General features: G+C 47.9%; 1 protein-coding gene across 1 annotated transcript; it reads right to left on the reverse strand.

The window, feature by feature from the left end:
• Positions 1-6,648: 6,648 nt before the first annotated feature.
• rpl10a (ribosomal protein L10a) lies at positions 6,649-14,966 on the reverse strand. Its single transcript, XM_072480586.1, has 6 exons — positions 14,875-14,966; positions 13,319-13,393; positions 11,473-11,553; positions 10,961-11,109; positions 9,552-9,724; positions 6,649-6,863 (listed from the first exon to the last, which is right to left on the reverse strand). The coding sequence occupies exons 1-6, from the start codon at positions 14,877-14,879 to the stop codon at positions 6,693-6,695; spliced, it is 654 nt and encodes a 217-aa protein (XP_072336687.1). The 5' UTR covers positions 14,880-14,966; the 3' UTR covers positions 6,649-6,692.
• Between the last annotated feature and the right edge of the window lie 1,917 nt (positions 14,967-16,883).

The raw sequence follows: 16,883 nt of genomic DNA on the forward strand, positions 1-16,883 counted from the left end.
CAATCCATCCAACCTGCACACCTTTGGATTGGGAGGAAACCAGAGTGCCCAGAGGAAACCCAAGCAGATACAGCAGGAACGTGCAGACTCAACATAGTCACCTGACGTCCAGTGACGGTGATGTGCTGAGCAGACGCCCATCAGGTGGCTCTCCTCCAAACCAGAAGCAGAAAGGGCAGTTTTAGTCGAATTTTGCCCAAACTCCAAAGACTAAACGACCTCAACAACGAGAAGAAAACAACCATGAGAGTATGCCGGCAAACGGGAGCTCGAGGGGCCAAAAAGACGACAGAAGTGGCGGAACAAGCAGCAGGCGGGCGAGGCGGCGGACCCAGGAAGCGATGGAGCCCCGGCCGCCCAGGAGACAGGGAGACCAATGACCGGAGCATCAGCCTCCCCCACACCCCCTGGAGATATATGGAAGAACTTCCTCCTCAAGGAGCTGACCGCCATGAAAGAGGCGATCAGGATAGTAATCCAGGTGGCGATGGTAGAGGCGATGGCCACCATGCAAAAGCAATCAATGGGCTGGGGAAGAAAGTGGAGACCTGGAGAAGGCTTCAACAGACCAAAGTGACAGAATCATCGCCCTGGAAGCTGAAGAGAAAATGTTGGTGATGTCCCAGGGGAACGCAAGGGGGAACGTCGAGGACCAAGAGACTAGATCCCGATGTCAGAAGATTCGGATCATTGGCCTGCCAGAAGGCATCGAGGGCAGGGATCCGACGGATCTGGGCGACTTAGTCAGGAGAAACAACCTCTCCAACCCCCGAGAGCTCGACAGAGCGTACAGGTCGCTTAGGCCGAAACCCAAAGCCGGAGAGTAGCCGAGGGCGATCATTGCGAAGCTCCACCAATACCAGGACCTTGAGAGGATCCTGTGGTGGGCGCAGCAGATGAAAGCGAGCACCTGGGAAGACATAAAATCCGTATCCATCAGGACATTGGGCAGACCTAGCAAAACGAAGGGCCGAGTTCAATCAGGCGAAGTCGGCCCTGTCTGAGAACGGGGTACGTTTCGGTATGCTGTTCCCAGCCAGGCTCTGGGTCACGTACCAGAAGAGAGAACATTACTTTAACACCCTGGAGGAAGTGAATGAATTCGAGAAAAAAAAAACAGCCTGGACAAGGCACAGGCAAGGCAGCGGTGAGGTTTGTGCAGGGAAAGACTGTGAGAGGGAAAATCAAAGACTCATTGGACTGTGAGCATGTTTGCACGGGACTGTGCTGCCTTGCTCTGATAGTGAGGGGAAGACTGGGTCGCAGAAGGGGAAGGCAGATGAGAGGTTGGACAGGGAAAAAGGCAGTCAGTGGGCATTAGGTAGGGGCTAGGCCAGCCCCGGGAGGGGAGCTACCACACTAGCAGAAATAGCTTGCTAGGCAAGACAGAGAGCAAAGGGGACCACGATGTACCTCCCAGCAGGGAGGGAATGCCTGGTCGGGGTTGTGTGTGTGTGTGTGTGGGGGGGGGGGGGGGGGGGGGGGGGGGGGGAGGGAAAGGGAAAGCATAGGGGGAGACAGGGAAATGGTGACACAGGAAGGAGGGATAGAGTGCAAAAGAAGAATAACAGGGAGAATGAGTTGGTTTTCGCAAGGGCTTCGGCGGGTGAGGAACAGGCTGAGGAAAGCAGCCACTTTGGAGGGTCCCTGGGCAAAGGGAAACTTGGGCAGGGGTGCACCCACTTGGAGTACCCACAGTTGGCAGCCATGTTGAATGCCCCCTGGGCAAAGGGAAACCCCGAAGAGCAGGGGCATGTCCACCAAGTAAGTATGGTGGATCCTGCAGGAGCGGGGGGGACAGAAAACCCCACCAGGATTATCACCTGGAATGTCAAGGGACTTAACGGCCCAGTGAAAAGATCCAGAGTCTTCGCCCACCTAAGGAGTTTGAAGGCTGACAGTCTTCCTGCAGGAGACACACCTGAGGGAGAAGGACCGACAGCAGGTAAGAAAGGGTTGGGTGGGACAGACATACGATTCATGCTATGGGACGAGGGCTAAGGGAGTGGCCATACTGATTAGCAAGAGGATGAGATTCACGGCGACAAGCTCGGTTACCGACCCAGGGGGACGGTACGACATGATCAGCGGTGTCCTGGACGGGGCACCGGTAGTCCTGGTAAATGTGTTCCTGTCAAACTGGGAACAGATTTCATAAAAAGGACTATGGCAGAAATCCCCTACGCTGATACGCACCAACTGATCATGGGGGGGCGACTTCAACTGTGTACAGGACCCGCCGACGGACCAATCGAATGCCAGATCAGGGAAAAGGGCGGGCATGGCTATGGAGCTGGGAACATTCACGGAGCAGATGGGTGTGGTGGATCCGGGCAGGGTTTTTACACCCCGGTGAGAAGGCATTCTCATTCTTTGTACTGGTCCACAAATACTCAAGAATAGACTTCTTTGCAGTGGGGAAAGCGGTGCTTCCAGGAATAGTAAGAGCAGAATATTCCGCGCTAGTTATTTCCGACCATGCTCCACACTACATGGACGTGAGGTTGGAGTCAGGTCGTGCTAAACGCCCCACATGGAGGTTGGTCACAGACTTACTGGCCGATAAGGACTTCTGTCAGAAAATACAACCAGCCATAGGCGAATACATGACAAATAACCGGAGCGAGGAAGTCTCATCTTCCAAGCTCTGGGAGGCACTGAAGGTGGCGATTAGGGGAGAGATTATAGCCTACAAGGCATGTAGAGACAGGGAAGCGAGGGTGGCCAAGCATCAACTGATCAACTCCATTCTGGTGGTCGACAGAAAGTACTCTGAGGCCCCGACCGTAGAACTTCTGGCAGAGAGGAAAAAGCTACAAATGGACTTTAACCTGCTATCCACCAGGAAAGCAGTGCATCAACTCCCCCAGACACGGGGGACCTTCTACGAACACGGGGAAAAGGCTGTCCACCTACTGGTTCACCAGCTCAGAAAGCAGGCAGCCACGAGAGAGATAGTTCAGGTGAGGAACTGCAGAGGCAAAAAGAGGTCAACCAAGCATTTGAGAACTTTTACCGTGGGTGCACACCTCTGGGCCCTCCGACAGGGCCATGGGGATGAAACGGTTTTGCGATGGACTGGGCATGCCAGTGGTGGGGGACGATAAACAGGGGGAGCTGGAAGCACTGATAGGACTGGGAGAGATCATGGAGCGTATCAGCTCCATGCAGACGGGGAAGGCACCAGGATCAGATGGGTTCCCAGAAAACTTCTACAAGAGATTAGCACCAGCCCTGGCCCCACACCCACAGGACATGTTCACAGACTCGCAAGCGAGGGGCACCCTGCCTCCTACGCTAACACAGGCTAAGATATTGCTGATACCCAAAAAAGTCAAGGACCCGACAGAATGCAGATCATACAGATCCATTTCGCTACTCAATGTAGGCGCGAAGATACTCGCGAATGTCCTGGCCAAGAAATTGGAGAACTACCAGAGGTAGTCGCAGAGGACCAGACGGACTTTGTCAAGGCCAGGCAGCGAACTGCGAACATCAGGCGGCTGCTGAATGTAATAATGACCCCATCTGGGGAGAGAATACCAGAGGTGATCGACAGAGTCGAATGGAAGTACCTCATAAGAGGTACTGGAGCGGTTTGGGCTAGGGTCGGGGTACACCTCGTGGGTGAAACTCCTGTACAACGCTCCCATGGCGAGCATTCAGACCAACACCACCAGCTCAGAATATGTCTAGCTACACAGGCACAAGGCAGGGATGCACACTGTCTCCAGTATGCAGTATGACCTGCTCCTCTACGTCTCCCACAGAACGGCCGGAAAGCAATCATGTAACTGCTGGAAGAGTTTGGAGCCTTTTCAGGCTACAAACACAACTGGGCAAGAGCGAGGCATTCCCGGTGAACCCTATCAGGGAAGGGATAGAGCTGGAGGGATTACCATTCAAACAACCCAAAACATATTCCGATACCTGGGGATCCAGATAGCCCATGACAGGACACGCATTCACAAGTGGAATCTAGCCAGCCTGGCGGAGAAAATTAAAAAGGACCTACAGAGATGGGATGCCCTCCTGCTTACCCTGGCGGAGAGGGTGCAGACGATCAAAATGAACGTAATGCTCTTCCTGTTTAGATCCATACCGATCTTCATCCCCAAGGCCCTTTTCCTAAATGATCATGGCTTGTGTGTGTGTGTGGGGGGGGGGGGGGGGCATGCAGGAACCCAAGAATCCCAATGATAACATGCAAAGGAAGAACAAATGGGCGGTCAAGCCCTGCTGAATCTACAGTATTACCACTGGACAGCCACAGCAGAGGGGGGTGAGGGGATGGTACAAGAGCACCAAACACAGAATGGGTAAGGCTGGAGTCCTCCTGCAAGGAAACCACCCACCAAGCCCTCACTACTGCAGCACCCCCAACAAAGTACACATCCTGCCCAGTGGCGGCGGCCACTCTGAAAACATGGAACCAAATGGGGCAGCATTTCAGATTAACCGGGATGTCCTCCATCTGTGGCAACCAGATCCCCACCAGCCATGCTTGATATCACATTTAAAAATGGCGACAGGAAAGGGAGATGCGAGCGGTTGGGGACTTTTACATAGGAGACTCACGACCTTGGACGAACTGATGGAGGACCTAGATGGAGGGCCGACAGGACAGGAACTCAATGACACCTCCAAATTAAACACTTCCTCCACAAGGGGAGGGCAAAATAACCCCCAACAGACACTACTGGAGGAACTAATAAACATGGAAAACTGCGGGAATATATACGTACGGTTACTGGATAGGGCAAGACTACCACTGTCCGAAGCCAGACGAAAATGGGAGAACAAATTGGGGACAGAAGTGGGTTGGGACTCTGGAGCAAAGCATTGAGTAGGCCCAACTCCACCACCTCCTGCGCCAGGCTAAGCCTCAGGCAGTCACCCAAGGTTGGAATTTAACCCAGGCCCTGAGGCAGCAGTGCCACCCCAAATTATACTGATAATTGCTTTAATGTTTCTGCATAGGTGGAAGCCTGATTGGAAGGTGAAAAGATAACATTGCAAGAAAATTGGGCATGGAAAAACACATTAGAGGACTGAGGAAAAAGTGAGGTTGGAGGGAGGAATCAAGTTTTCTTTTGAAGTGCACAACAGCAAATTGTCTGTATATGGTGTTGCCTCAAGCTAGTGACTGACAATGTAATTTCTCGCAAACAGCATTTGACAGGCACTCCTTAATCAGATGTGGCCCAATATTAAGTGCAAATACGACAGCACCCTCCCTGCACAAGGCCTATTTAGGATCCTCACAAGGGGAATACCAGAGCAGCACCATGTTAACTTTTGGGCAGCACGGTGATGCAGTCGTGAGCACTGCTGCCTCATGGCACCAAGGACCCAGGTTCGATCCCTGCCCCGCGTCACTGTCCATTTGCACATTCTCCCCATGTCTGCGTGAGTTTCACCCCCACAATCCAAAAATGTGGTTAGGTGGATTGGCCACACTAATTTGTCCCTCAAGTGGAAAAGAATTGGGCACTTCAAATTTATTTTGAGAATTCTCCCTTGTAACCTTTTCCTCTACTTTAGGTGGCCAGCTCCTGAGGGGTGGGGATAAAACAATGGAAGCCCACCAGGGTAGCCAGCAGCTCAACACTTTGTAACACACAAATCCCAACAAACTAGTTTAAATGAGCTACCAATATTCAACCTTCCTTGCAAAAGAGGAGATCAAAGTGTTCACCATTCATATTATGTCAGTAAAGCCTAACTGTGCCCTTAAGTCCTTGCTTCGCCAGCTGAGGGAACTTGAATTAGTTTAATCCCAATACCCACAAACACCATACTACTCAGGCACCACCCCACAAAATCAACACAATATGCAAAGAACCTGTGTGTGCTAAACAACCACAAAACTATTCACTTCCCCTATTCCTCCAACCAGATTGGCACTCACGAGTGCAGTATTGTACCTCAGGAAAGGAAATCTCACACCTAGATTTGTCAGAAGTGTAAATGGTGTTTAACCAACAATTGCAATGCACTTGGGGAGGACAAACAAGGGAATGTGGAATAAATGGTCAGATTCCGAGAGGCTGATAAACAGACCGTGGGAATATATTCCTACACCCCCAAGGTTGTAGGGCAGGTGGAAAAGGTGGTCAGGAAGGGGTTAGATACTTCCTGAATTGGATCGGGCCTCAGAACAAGGTTAGAAAAGAACTCCAAACTCAATTGACCAAAGTTGATTTCGAGAAAGGGTATTTGTGCCAAATCCATTTATACTAGTGTCACATTCCATGCATCCCTCAATATCCTGCCTAGCCACTGAAGGTCAACTACTACCTCCAAGGAAATCAACCATGGCATAATGCTGTCAATCATCCATATCTTGAGAAACTTTGTTCATACTGACAATTTCCGCAGTGCGAGTCCAATGATTAATTTAAGATTTAAACAAAATTTAACTTCAGTCATGAGGATTAGGCTCATCAGGTACAATAGGTGCTCGACAAAGGATTGAGTGAGGAAAATGGCTGGCTTGATAGAAACCAATCTCATCAGACAGAAACACTTGCCTGAAGCCTAGCATTGCTGGCCAGAGACCTGGCTTCAAATATCATCCTGGGCCGTAACCTGTACATGGGTGCAGTCTGGACCTTGATATGAAAAATCGAATAGAAAGACACCAAATGCTGTAAAATATTTTATTTAAAATATACAACAGCACAGTGCACTCAATAGAGGCGCTGCGGCTTGCCCATACTGCTCTTGATGTATAGGGCACGCACATTCTGCCAGTTCTTCTTCAGCAGTGAAACCAGGAAGTTGATGGCCAAATGAATGTTATAGACCAGTTCCTCTTCAGTCATTTTAATGTGACCTACAGCAACTGCCAAGCACAGCACCTGAGGGAGAATGAAGACATGATTAATCCCTATATCAGCACTCCAGACTGCTTAATTCCCAAACTACCCCGAACAGCTCCTAACCAGTTTATATTAAAATTATAAGCCCAGACAAGCAGCATTTAAGCAGAAACACATGACTAAGAGCTACGTAGCTCAACAGGCAACTATCAAGGCAGCCATCACCTTCACTACGATCTGCTGGTCTGTACATCTGATTACAGTCATTGCTCGCCACTTCCTATTGAAACCCTCCTAGTCACCACCTCTTTCCCCTCCCCCCCCCCCCCCCAACCAATCGGCACTACTTTTCTCCTGAAACCTGCCACGGTGAAGCAGTGAGTCGGGAAAGGTAGTCAACTGGAAGACAGGAAGTGACCAGCAGGAGGCAAGTCAACATGTGTTATTAAGACTTGTTAACTTCAAGCATAAAAAGTGTAAAATTAAGTTATGCTGGGCATCAATACTAAACTTCGAGACAATAAAATGATCAATGTTCTTCATTGGAAACAAAAGAATAATTACACAAGATTCCAAAAGGCTACAGAAAGTTTTGCAACACTAAATTTTATTTCATAAGCTATAGTAGATCTTTTATTCTCTGCCATACCTATAGCAACATATAAAAAATATGAATTATAACATGTTGCTTCTAATGCCAGCCTTTATTTGATGAACACAAAATCCATTGTGTGGATGGAACAATTAGAGCAAACATTGGTCATCACCCCATTACATTTGCAAGCACCCAACTAGCACACACCATTTGCCGCAGTCAGTAAACCACTAACATAAAAATACCATTAAAGCTCATTGGGGTCTTTAAACATCCTGATATTAACATTAGGCCTTGCAGTAATGTCTCAGTCGGATCATCTTGATGATCCGGAGAATAGGTCATTTGGACCTCAAGCCTGCTCCACCATTTGATGCTGGATTGTTGACTCAGCTCTACTTTTCCATCTGCTCCCCATAATCTCCAACACCCCAGCCAATCAAAAAGCCCAATTCAGTCTGGAATATATGCAATACCCCAGCCTTCTCTGCACACTGGGGAAAGAGAATTGCACAGACTATCAACCCTCAGGAAAATACTCTCTTAAATGAGAGACCCCTAATTTATCAACTGTGCCTCCTAATTCTAGAATTCCTCTCAGGGAACCATCTTCATCATCTATCCTGGAAAGTACCCCCAGGGGTCCAACCTGCACAACCTTTCCTCACAAGATAACCCCTGCATCTCAAGAATCAGCTTTGGGAACCTGCTTCTTATGGCAATTATATCCTTTCTTCATGGGAGGCCAAAACGCATATTAACTTTTTGTGATATATGTACCAGGACAGCAAGATTCTGCTGTAGAGATCTGCAAATCTCTTCATTTAAACATACTACTTTTCTGTTCATCCTACCAAAGTGAAAGTTGACATTTTTCGCACATTATACGCCACTTGCCACTGCCAGACTTTTTGTCCACAGGGGGTACAGGAAGTTGTCAAGAGGGCATAAATCTTTGTGCCATCAGCAAATTTCATTACCAGAAATTCGGTCCTTTCATCCAAGTTATTGATATAGACTACAAATAGTTGAAGACCCAATGCTAATCCAGGTCGCACTACATTAGTTACAGCCTGCCAAACTGAAAATTATCCATTTGTCCCCACTGGTTCCTGCTAGCTAACAATTCCCCCATCCATGCTAATAGATTACACGCAATTATATGTAGTAAACTTTGACATGGGACCTTACCAAGTGTCTCTTGAAAATCCAAGGACCCACCATTTACAGGACCCCCTTTTTTACTTCATCCATAACTATAAATTAATCAAACAGGATTTCCTTTTCCCAAAGTTGACTCTGCCGGATTGTATTATGATTTACTAAATGTCTTATTACCCTCCTTAATAATGACCCACTCCTCCACCCAATTCCTGTTAACCCCACCTAACATCTGGACACCAAGGGGCAATTTATCAACTGTGGGCAGCATAGTTGTTTCACAGCTCCAGGGTCCCAGGTTCGATTCCCGGCTTGGGTCACGGTCTGAGCGCAGTCTGCACATTCTCCCAGTGTCTGCATGGGTTTCCTCCGGGTGCTCCGGTTTCCTCCCAGTCCAAAAATGTGCAGGTTAGGTGAATTAGCCATACTAAATTAAACTTGGGAGTCCAAAAAGGTTGGGTGGGGTTACAGAGATAGGATGGAGGTGTGGGCTTAGGTGGGGTGTTCTTTCCAAGTGCCGGTGCAGACTCGATGGGCCGAATGCCCTCCTTCTGCACTGTAGGTTCTATAATTCTAAAATTTAGCATGCCCAATCCATCTAAAGTGCACATTTTGGACTGTGGGAGGAAACCAGAGCGCCTGGATGAAACCCACAGATACAGGGAGAACATGCAAACTCCAGTCATTATTACCATCCTTTCTTGAAGAGGTAGTAATTTGTGTTTTTCCAATCCACTGGGAAACTAGGGACTACGCACTAACACTTAGTCAGAATGTTAATTCATTATTGGTGAAGTCTATTTAATATGCACAGTTCAAATTTAGCAAGACAAGTGAAAGACCTCAAAATGTGGATCATTCAATCATAAGCCTAATCCTCTGAACTGAATCCTGATCAGATGAGATCCTCTGACTGGTTGCACTAACAGTAAACGCACATAACTTAACTTTAACCATCAGATTAAACACACCTTTTTCATTTGGAACTTGATGGTCGATTTGACTTCATCCACTTTGGTTAGCATGTTCTCATTGTGAGTGAGGAGAGAGGGGAATTTGCCAGCCTTGTTGAGACCAGGACCCAGAATACGAGGAATCTGCTTAATAAGGGACTCCGAGGCAAGAAAAGCATCATATTTCTTTGCTGCAAAGGAAAGCATTCAGCATCAGAATAGTACAGCAAGAGGCCATTCACCCATTTGAGTCTGTACTCATCCAACTGGCCGCACCTCCGGCTCTCTTCCCCCCCCCCCCCCCCCCCCAATGTTACTACATTTATTCAATTTTCATTCTAAGGCTTCGACTGAATCCATATCTACCACACAAGGCAGCAGCTTGCCACCACCTCAAGGGGTATTTAAGCACGGTTAATAAATGCTGGCCTTGCCAATGACATCATCCCATGAATAATGATCCCAGGAATTTATCTATATAGATGCACTGTTTACAGCTATCACAATACTTTGATCAAATGACACTGCTTTGCAAACAGATAGACTGGGCTGTAAATATTTTGGAACTGAAAGCTATGTTTGTATCCCAATGTTTTAATACCAGTGTACAGATGAACACAATAAAACATTCTAGCCAGTCGTCAAACTTAAAATCTGTTTTTAGGGCACAGATTAAACACTGGAACATCTCACCAAGCCTAGTCAGTGTTCACCAGTGGAATTGGGTCTATTCTCCAGACTGACCTACACCAACCTTTCCCTGGTTACAATTCACCTCTGCTTCCACAACCTGTAAAAAAGTGGTACTTTTCAGAACATTATAGAACTCCCAGAGGTAGAAGACATAGCATGAGGCCATTTGGCATCTTCCCTTTGGAAAAGCACCAACAGCACCCAGCTGAGACAATTAATCAAGAACCTATCTACCTCTGCCGTGAAGACAGACACTCAGTGAATTGGCCTCCACGGCAAAGAGTTCCACAGATTCACCACCCTCTGGCTGAAAAAATTCCTTATCTGTTTTAAAGGATCGTCCCTTTAATCAGAGATGGTGATCTCTGGTTCTAGTTTTTCCTACAAGTGGAAACATCAAGGGTTATACTGGAAAAGGAGGAGGGGACGGCGAGGTAGGAGGGACTGGGAAATGTTATTAGACATTGTTGATGGTGTGTTATGGGTGTCTTTTTCCTCTGTATATATTTGAAAACACCTCCAATAAACAGTTTTAAAAAACAATGCACTGCCCCACCTCAAGTACCAATAAATGGATGTAGCTTCATTAGCACGTAAGGAAATAATATTGAACATCTTTAGATACAGACGTAAAACAAGACGAAACCCAGCTTCGCCTGGACCTTCGCCAGTACCCTGGATACTTAGGGACGTTTCAATTCTGACAGTTGAAGTACAAACACCCTCAAACTCACCAAGCTTCTTGACCATCTTCTTGTTTTTGTTCAACTTCTTCAGAGCTTCAATGTCCATGTGAGGGAGGTCAGCAGCCTTTGCCTCATCACAGTGCTGCTGGTCTCCAAGCACACATATGGAAAACTTAGGCCGAGGAGCACTCTTCAGCCTAGACAAGCACAGCAGAGAGTCAAATGTCAGAGAAACAGCTTAAACTGAGATCATGCGAGGGAAGCTTCTGTAAGTGCCTTACCCTTGATGCTGGCTTCTCAAGTGCCTTATCCACCAGCAACTTACTCCTTACAAATGGTCGGCAGGGTTGGCAATATTGCCTCACCTAGCCTCCCCTCATGTTTTAAGACCCAGGGTGGGGGTCCGTCCAAACCCCTTACGGGGCTGAACTACCCATGTTTTTCAGTACCCACAAGCTGCATAGAAGTAGTACTTAAAAATTGTTTGCAAATAAAGCAAATCCAATTCCTATTCTACAGCTTGTGCACTGAGAACTGGGTTGAGCAATAAGAAGTCGAACCTGACAGTGCCAGAGAAACGCTTGTCCTTCTGAGGGTCATAGTTCTTCAGACTGATCTGCAGCTCCACAGTCTCCAGGAACCTAAACAGAAGATAGTCCCATCAGTTGTGCAGAGCAAGTTACCAACCTACCAGAAATACTTCCACACATGCAAGCTTACTCCAACCTTCTAACACTTTTAGTTGTTCCGGGGATGTAACAAGGAAGCATTCAAAGTCACCACAAGGACATTAATATTTGAACGACAAAGCATGGAATGGCAGGACACAGGGATTATGGCAGGAGAATGGGGATGAGAAAAATATCAGCCACGATTCAATGGCAGAGCAGATTCAATGGGCTGAGTGAGCTAGTTCTGCTCCTATGTCTTATGGTCAAAGTCCCAAAACAATTAATAGTCAATAGAGGACAGGGACTTAATATAATTAACGCAAGAACTAAAAAGTGACAAATCCCCAGGACCGGACTTACTATCTGTGACATTAAAGAAAGTAGGGGAGCACATTGGATGCCCCAACTATAAACCTTCAGAGTTCCTAGATACAGTAGTCCCTCTGGATTGGAAAATTACCCATCACTCCACCTTTTAAGAAGGGCGAAACCAGGGAATTACAGACCAGTTAGCCTAACATCTGTGGGGAAATTGCTGGAGTCTATAATCAGGAATAGGGTAACTGAAAAATGTTGGTCGATCAGGGAGAGCCAGCATGGATTATTAAATGTCATGCTTGACAAATCTAACGTAGTGGACAGGTATTATTTATATGGACTTCCAGAAGCATTTGATAAAGTCCCACATTAGAGACTGTTAGCTACCGAAGCCCACAGAATTGAGGGCAAATTATTGACATTGGTTAAGTGGCAAAGACAGAATGAGGCAAGTACTCTAATTGGCAGGATGAGACTAGTGGTATATTAGGGCTGTGTTGGTGCCTCAATTATTCATATTTATTAACGACTTGGATGGTGGCACAGAAAGTCATATATCCAAATTTGCTGATGATACAAAGTTAGACAACATTGTAGACAGTCTAGGTGAAGCTTAAAATTGCGATGAGATACTGACAGATTAGGTGAATGAATGGGCAAAATTTTGGCAGATGGAACTCAAAATAAGCAAGTGAAAGGTTATCCATTTTGGACCAAAAAATGGAACCTGGTACCTTCTAAATGGAAAGAGGTTGAGTGGATAGCCAAAGAGACTTGAGGGCTGAGGTGCATAGATCTATAAAATGGCTCTAACAAGTGCAGAAAATAATCAAAAAGACCAATGGAATGCTAATCTTTATATCTGGAGGATTGGAGTATGAAGACACTGGGGTGATGCTTCAGCTATACAAAACCTGGTTAGATCCCACTTGGGAGTACAGTTCTAGTCACACTTCACCATTCTCGGAAGGACATATCAGCTTTGGAGAGAGTGCAATGTAGGTTTACAAAAATAATATCTGGATTATAGGGGTTTAAGGAACGATGAGAGATTACACAAATTAGGTCAATTTGTTAGAATTTAGAAGGTTAAGGGGTCATCTGACCGAAGTCAGGCAGGGTAATCTAAAACTGGGAATTTGGGGGGGGGGGGGGCAGTCTAAAAATTAAGGCCAGGCCGTTCTGGAGAGATGCTAGGAAGCATTTCTTCACTCAAACACACTCTTTGCTCAATAACCATAGCCTATCAGAGCCCCTTTCAGAAAAGAATATACAAGGTTGAAGGAGAAACACACCACTGCTTCAAAAATGTTTCACTGCTCATGAGGCATACTGTAATATCGACTTTACTAGATACAAAAGTTTAGGTTCCACACATACACATCTCCCATTCAGACACTCAAGACGAGTGACTTACTTGCGAAGCTTCTGTTGGGATCCCTGAAGGACCTCACGGACAGCTTCGTACAGGGTATCGCGAGAAACTTTGCTGCTGTAAGACAAAAAAGTAAACAATTAAACCCATGAAAAGGGAAATTAATTGATTTAGTAGCAGGGGGATAGATCTAGCACTCCTCCTGCATTAGAGTAAAATTACATGCGAGTCAAATGCAAGACCTCAAGGTCTTGATATCAGCAAGATTGTTATTGTTTACTTGTTAGAAAGACAGAGTTCCTAGGTAGAACATTGCAGACAAGCTCTTGGGTGAAGGTTTAATAATAAACTTACATAGGCAAGATCAGAATGTTAAACAGGCAAGATCAGAATGTTAAACAATGTTCTGCGAAGTGGCTTAACTGTATAGCAGTTTGTATTTGTGACTAGAGCGGAGTTATTAGAATGCTGTTATTGCGGTGTTAGAGGAAGGTGCTCCTCCAGAGGTTTCGCTGGGGTAGTCCCCACCATGCTTAAATCATGAATAAACAATTGTAACCTGTCCCTCCGTCTCCTGTGGCTTATTTTCTTCATAAAATTAGAGTATCCAATTTTTTTTCCCCATTAAGGGGTAATTTAGCATCTTTGGAGTGTGGAATGTGAGACCCACAGATACAGGGAGGATGTGCAAACCCCACACACGACAGTGACCTGGGACCGGGATGGAGCATGGGTCCTTGGCAGTGAGGCAACAGAGCTAACCACTGCACCACCCCGCACACCAGCTTCTTACACTATAATTCATCAGAAGTGATCAAAACTCCAAGATGGGCTTTAAATGAAAGTGAAAGAGTCTCAGATCGTGGAGTAGGCAGTGAAAGCCATAATTGGCAGCACAGAAACAAAGAAACGGTGCAAGTGTACAGGGAGTTCGGTTGTGTGCACGTGTTGGGGGGTCAAGTCTAGAAATCACGACTGTTGGCTAGACAGAGTGCAATACGAATTTGAAATCAGAGGCTTTGGGATATTGGGAGCTGATAGACCGGGTAAGAAATGACCAGGACATGAGAGGAATACTCAAGGGCATCATAGAAAACTTACAATTATTACACTTCCCCCGTGCCTGCACAGGCCAAAAAAACAAGCCCAATGCTACTTTTCAGCAATTGGCACGTAGGTTACACACAGGGTGCATAGCCAGACACACCTTTTAAACGAATGGAAGGTTCTACATCTACTACCCATTCAGTTGATGGCTTATCTACATCTTAACTCCCATCTTTTGTACAATACGCCTCTCAAGTGTATAACAAGGCTGCGTTATGCCTAAAAACTCTGTCTTGACAACTCCCTCTGCAGGACAGACAGGCCCCAGCCACACTCCAAAGTCGCTTTGAGCCCGGAGCCGGCCGCCAATCGCACACCCCCGTCCTGAGCTGCCCGGAGAATAAATCCATCGGCAGGGATTCAGTCATCCTCGGCCCACCAACTTGTCTTTCAGGTGCTCGTGAGAGCTCTGCCGTCAGCCACCGGTTGGTGAGGGGCGGTGAGAGTGGCGGATGGCAGCGGATTGTCTGGGAGACCTCGGGCCTGCTTACCTCATCCTGCCGGTGACTCGGGAGAAAAGAGGCCGAAGGCCCGGAACTGACCCATTTAAAGGCGTCTCGCCTCGCAGAATCTCGCGATAGTCACTCCGGCAATCTTTGGATCATTTAGTTCTCTATTTTCGTTCGGGGTAGCGGGTTTGGATGTTTATTCCGTGTGTTATGATGCAGAGACTATTTAATTATAAGATTCATTTCTAGCTGTAAAATTCTTCGCCGCTTCACTGGTGCAACAGGTATTCCCGTCCCCCAGCAGTGGGCGCCTCCTCAGAAGGGCCGGGATTGTGCAGCTAATTGACACACATCCAGACATTGACTTTTTAATATAGCCAGTTTAAATCTAAAATAGTTGAAGCGATTTTCCAATTTACTTCACAGCTACTGAATTTAAATATTTTCTCTTTTATTGAGTTAACTCGTGGGGTGTCGTCCAGCCCACTCCTCCGCCACCCAGCACGTCCTCGGTCCTGGTCACCCCGGCAGCCGCAGCTCGCTCCTCCGCCAGACACTCAAAATGGTGGAGGTGCGGATTCCCGAGCAGCGGCTCCCTGACGACAGCCACTTCTCCCGATGGGGGGAGAGCTGCGGCGCGAGGCGACCATGTTCCAGACTTTGAGCAGGTCCTGGTAAAAGACTGGCAGCGCCTGCAGAGGACCCTGCAGGTCTATGAACAAGAGCTGCAGGTCATCATTCAGGCCGTGCGCCTGGCGGTAGAAATGCGTCGCCAGGGCACGCCATCGTGGAGGGGGCTCGACGAAAAGGTATCGCTGCAGGGTCTGAAGGCGGAAAGCCGCCACCTGGGTGCAGAGGCACACCAGCGCCTGGCCGCCCTCCCTAAGCGGGAGACTCAGAACCTCAGCAGCGACCCAGAGCAGTCACTTGTCCCAGAAGAACTCTACACGCATTCTCTGGATCTTTGTGACAAAACCAGGGGGAGGGATCAAAGTGACCAGCCAGTACCACAACATGGAGGCTATCAGCTAGTTTATGATGAGAACTCGACCCCTGTAAGACAGCACTCGGAGCAGTCCTGTCCAGCGTCTCAAGCGAGCGGTGACCTTGGTCTCCCGCTCCTGCCAGTTAGCCAGCCAGGATTCCCCCACCGGACAAAGATGAACTCCCAAGTAGAGGAAGCTGGGCCTGCTCCAGGTGAAAGGCGTGAGCTCCTCTGGGAGGGGTTCCATCTGCCAGGAGTCCGGAACACCTGGCCCAGTTGATCCTGGCAGAGGACGCGGCGGAGTACACAGCCTGGCACTCCCACATCCTCCGCAGGTCAGCAGAGTCGGTGAACATTAGGAGCACGCGTCATCTGCGTAAGCCAAAAGGACCGCCCAATGCCTGGCCCACGCAGAAACAGAAGCGGAGGCGCAGGAAAGGCTCCACGCAAATAGAATAAAGTTGGCCAGACAAGGGGCAGTCCTGACTCACTCCTCTTCCAAAGCGAAGGGTTGCCATTAGGGACCCATTAACCTTAACGAGACACTCTGCGGCAGTGTACAGAAGTAGGATCCGGGTGACAAAATGCATCCCGAACCCAAATGCTTGCAGAGTCCCGAATAAATATTCGTGATCCACCCTGTCGAACCCCTTCTCCTGATCAAGGGACAGGAAGGCACTCGACAAACCAGCCCTCTGGGAATGATGAACCAGGTCCCGGACCAGATGGATGTTGTTGTGGATTGTGCAGTCCGGCACTGTGTAGGACTGGTCGGGGTGGATCATGTGACCCAGCAGGGTGCCAAGGCGCAAACTCATTGCCTTGGCGAAAATCTGGTAATCCATGCTCAGGAGGGAAACTGGACACCAGTGTTTAAGATGGCAGAGATCCCCCTTCTTTGGCAGCAGGATAATGGCTCTGCGCCATGAGAAGGGCATCTCCCCGGTCACGATACTTTCCCCCAGGACCCCTGCATAGTCGCTCCTCAGGATGTCCCAGAATGCCCTGAAGAACTCCATGGTCAACCCGTCCAGCCCTGGGGTCTTGCACCTGGACAAGCTGTCGA

This window comes from Scyliorhinus torazame, chromosome 17, assembly GCF_047496885.1.
Source record: "Scyliorhinus torazame isolate Kashiwa2021f chromosome 17, sScyTor2.1, whole genome shotgun sequence".
Classification (NCBI taxonomy): Eukaryota; Metazoa; Chordata; class Chondrichthyes; order Carcharhiniformes; family Scyliorhinidae; genus Scyliorhinus; species Scyliorhinus torazame.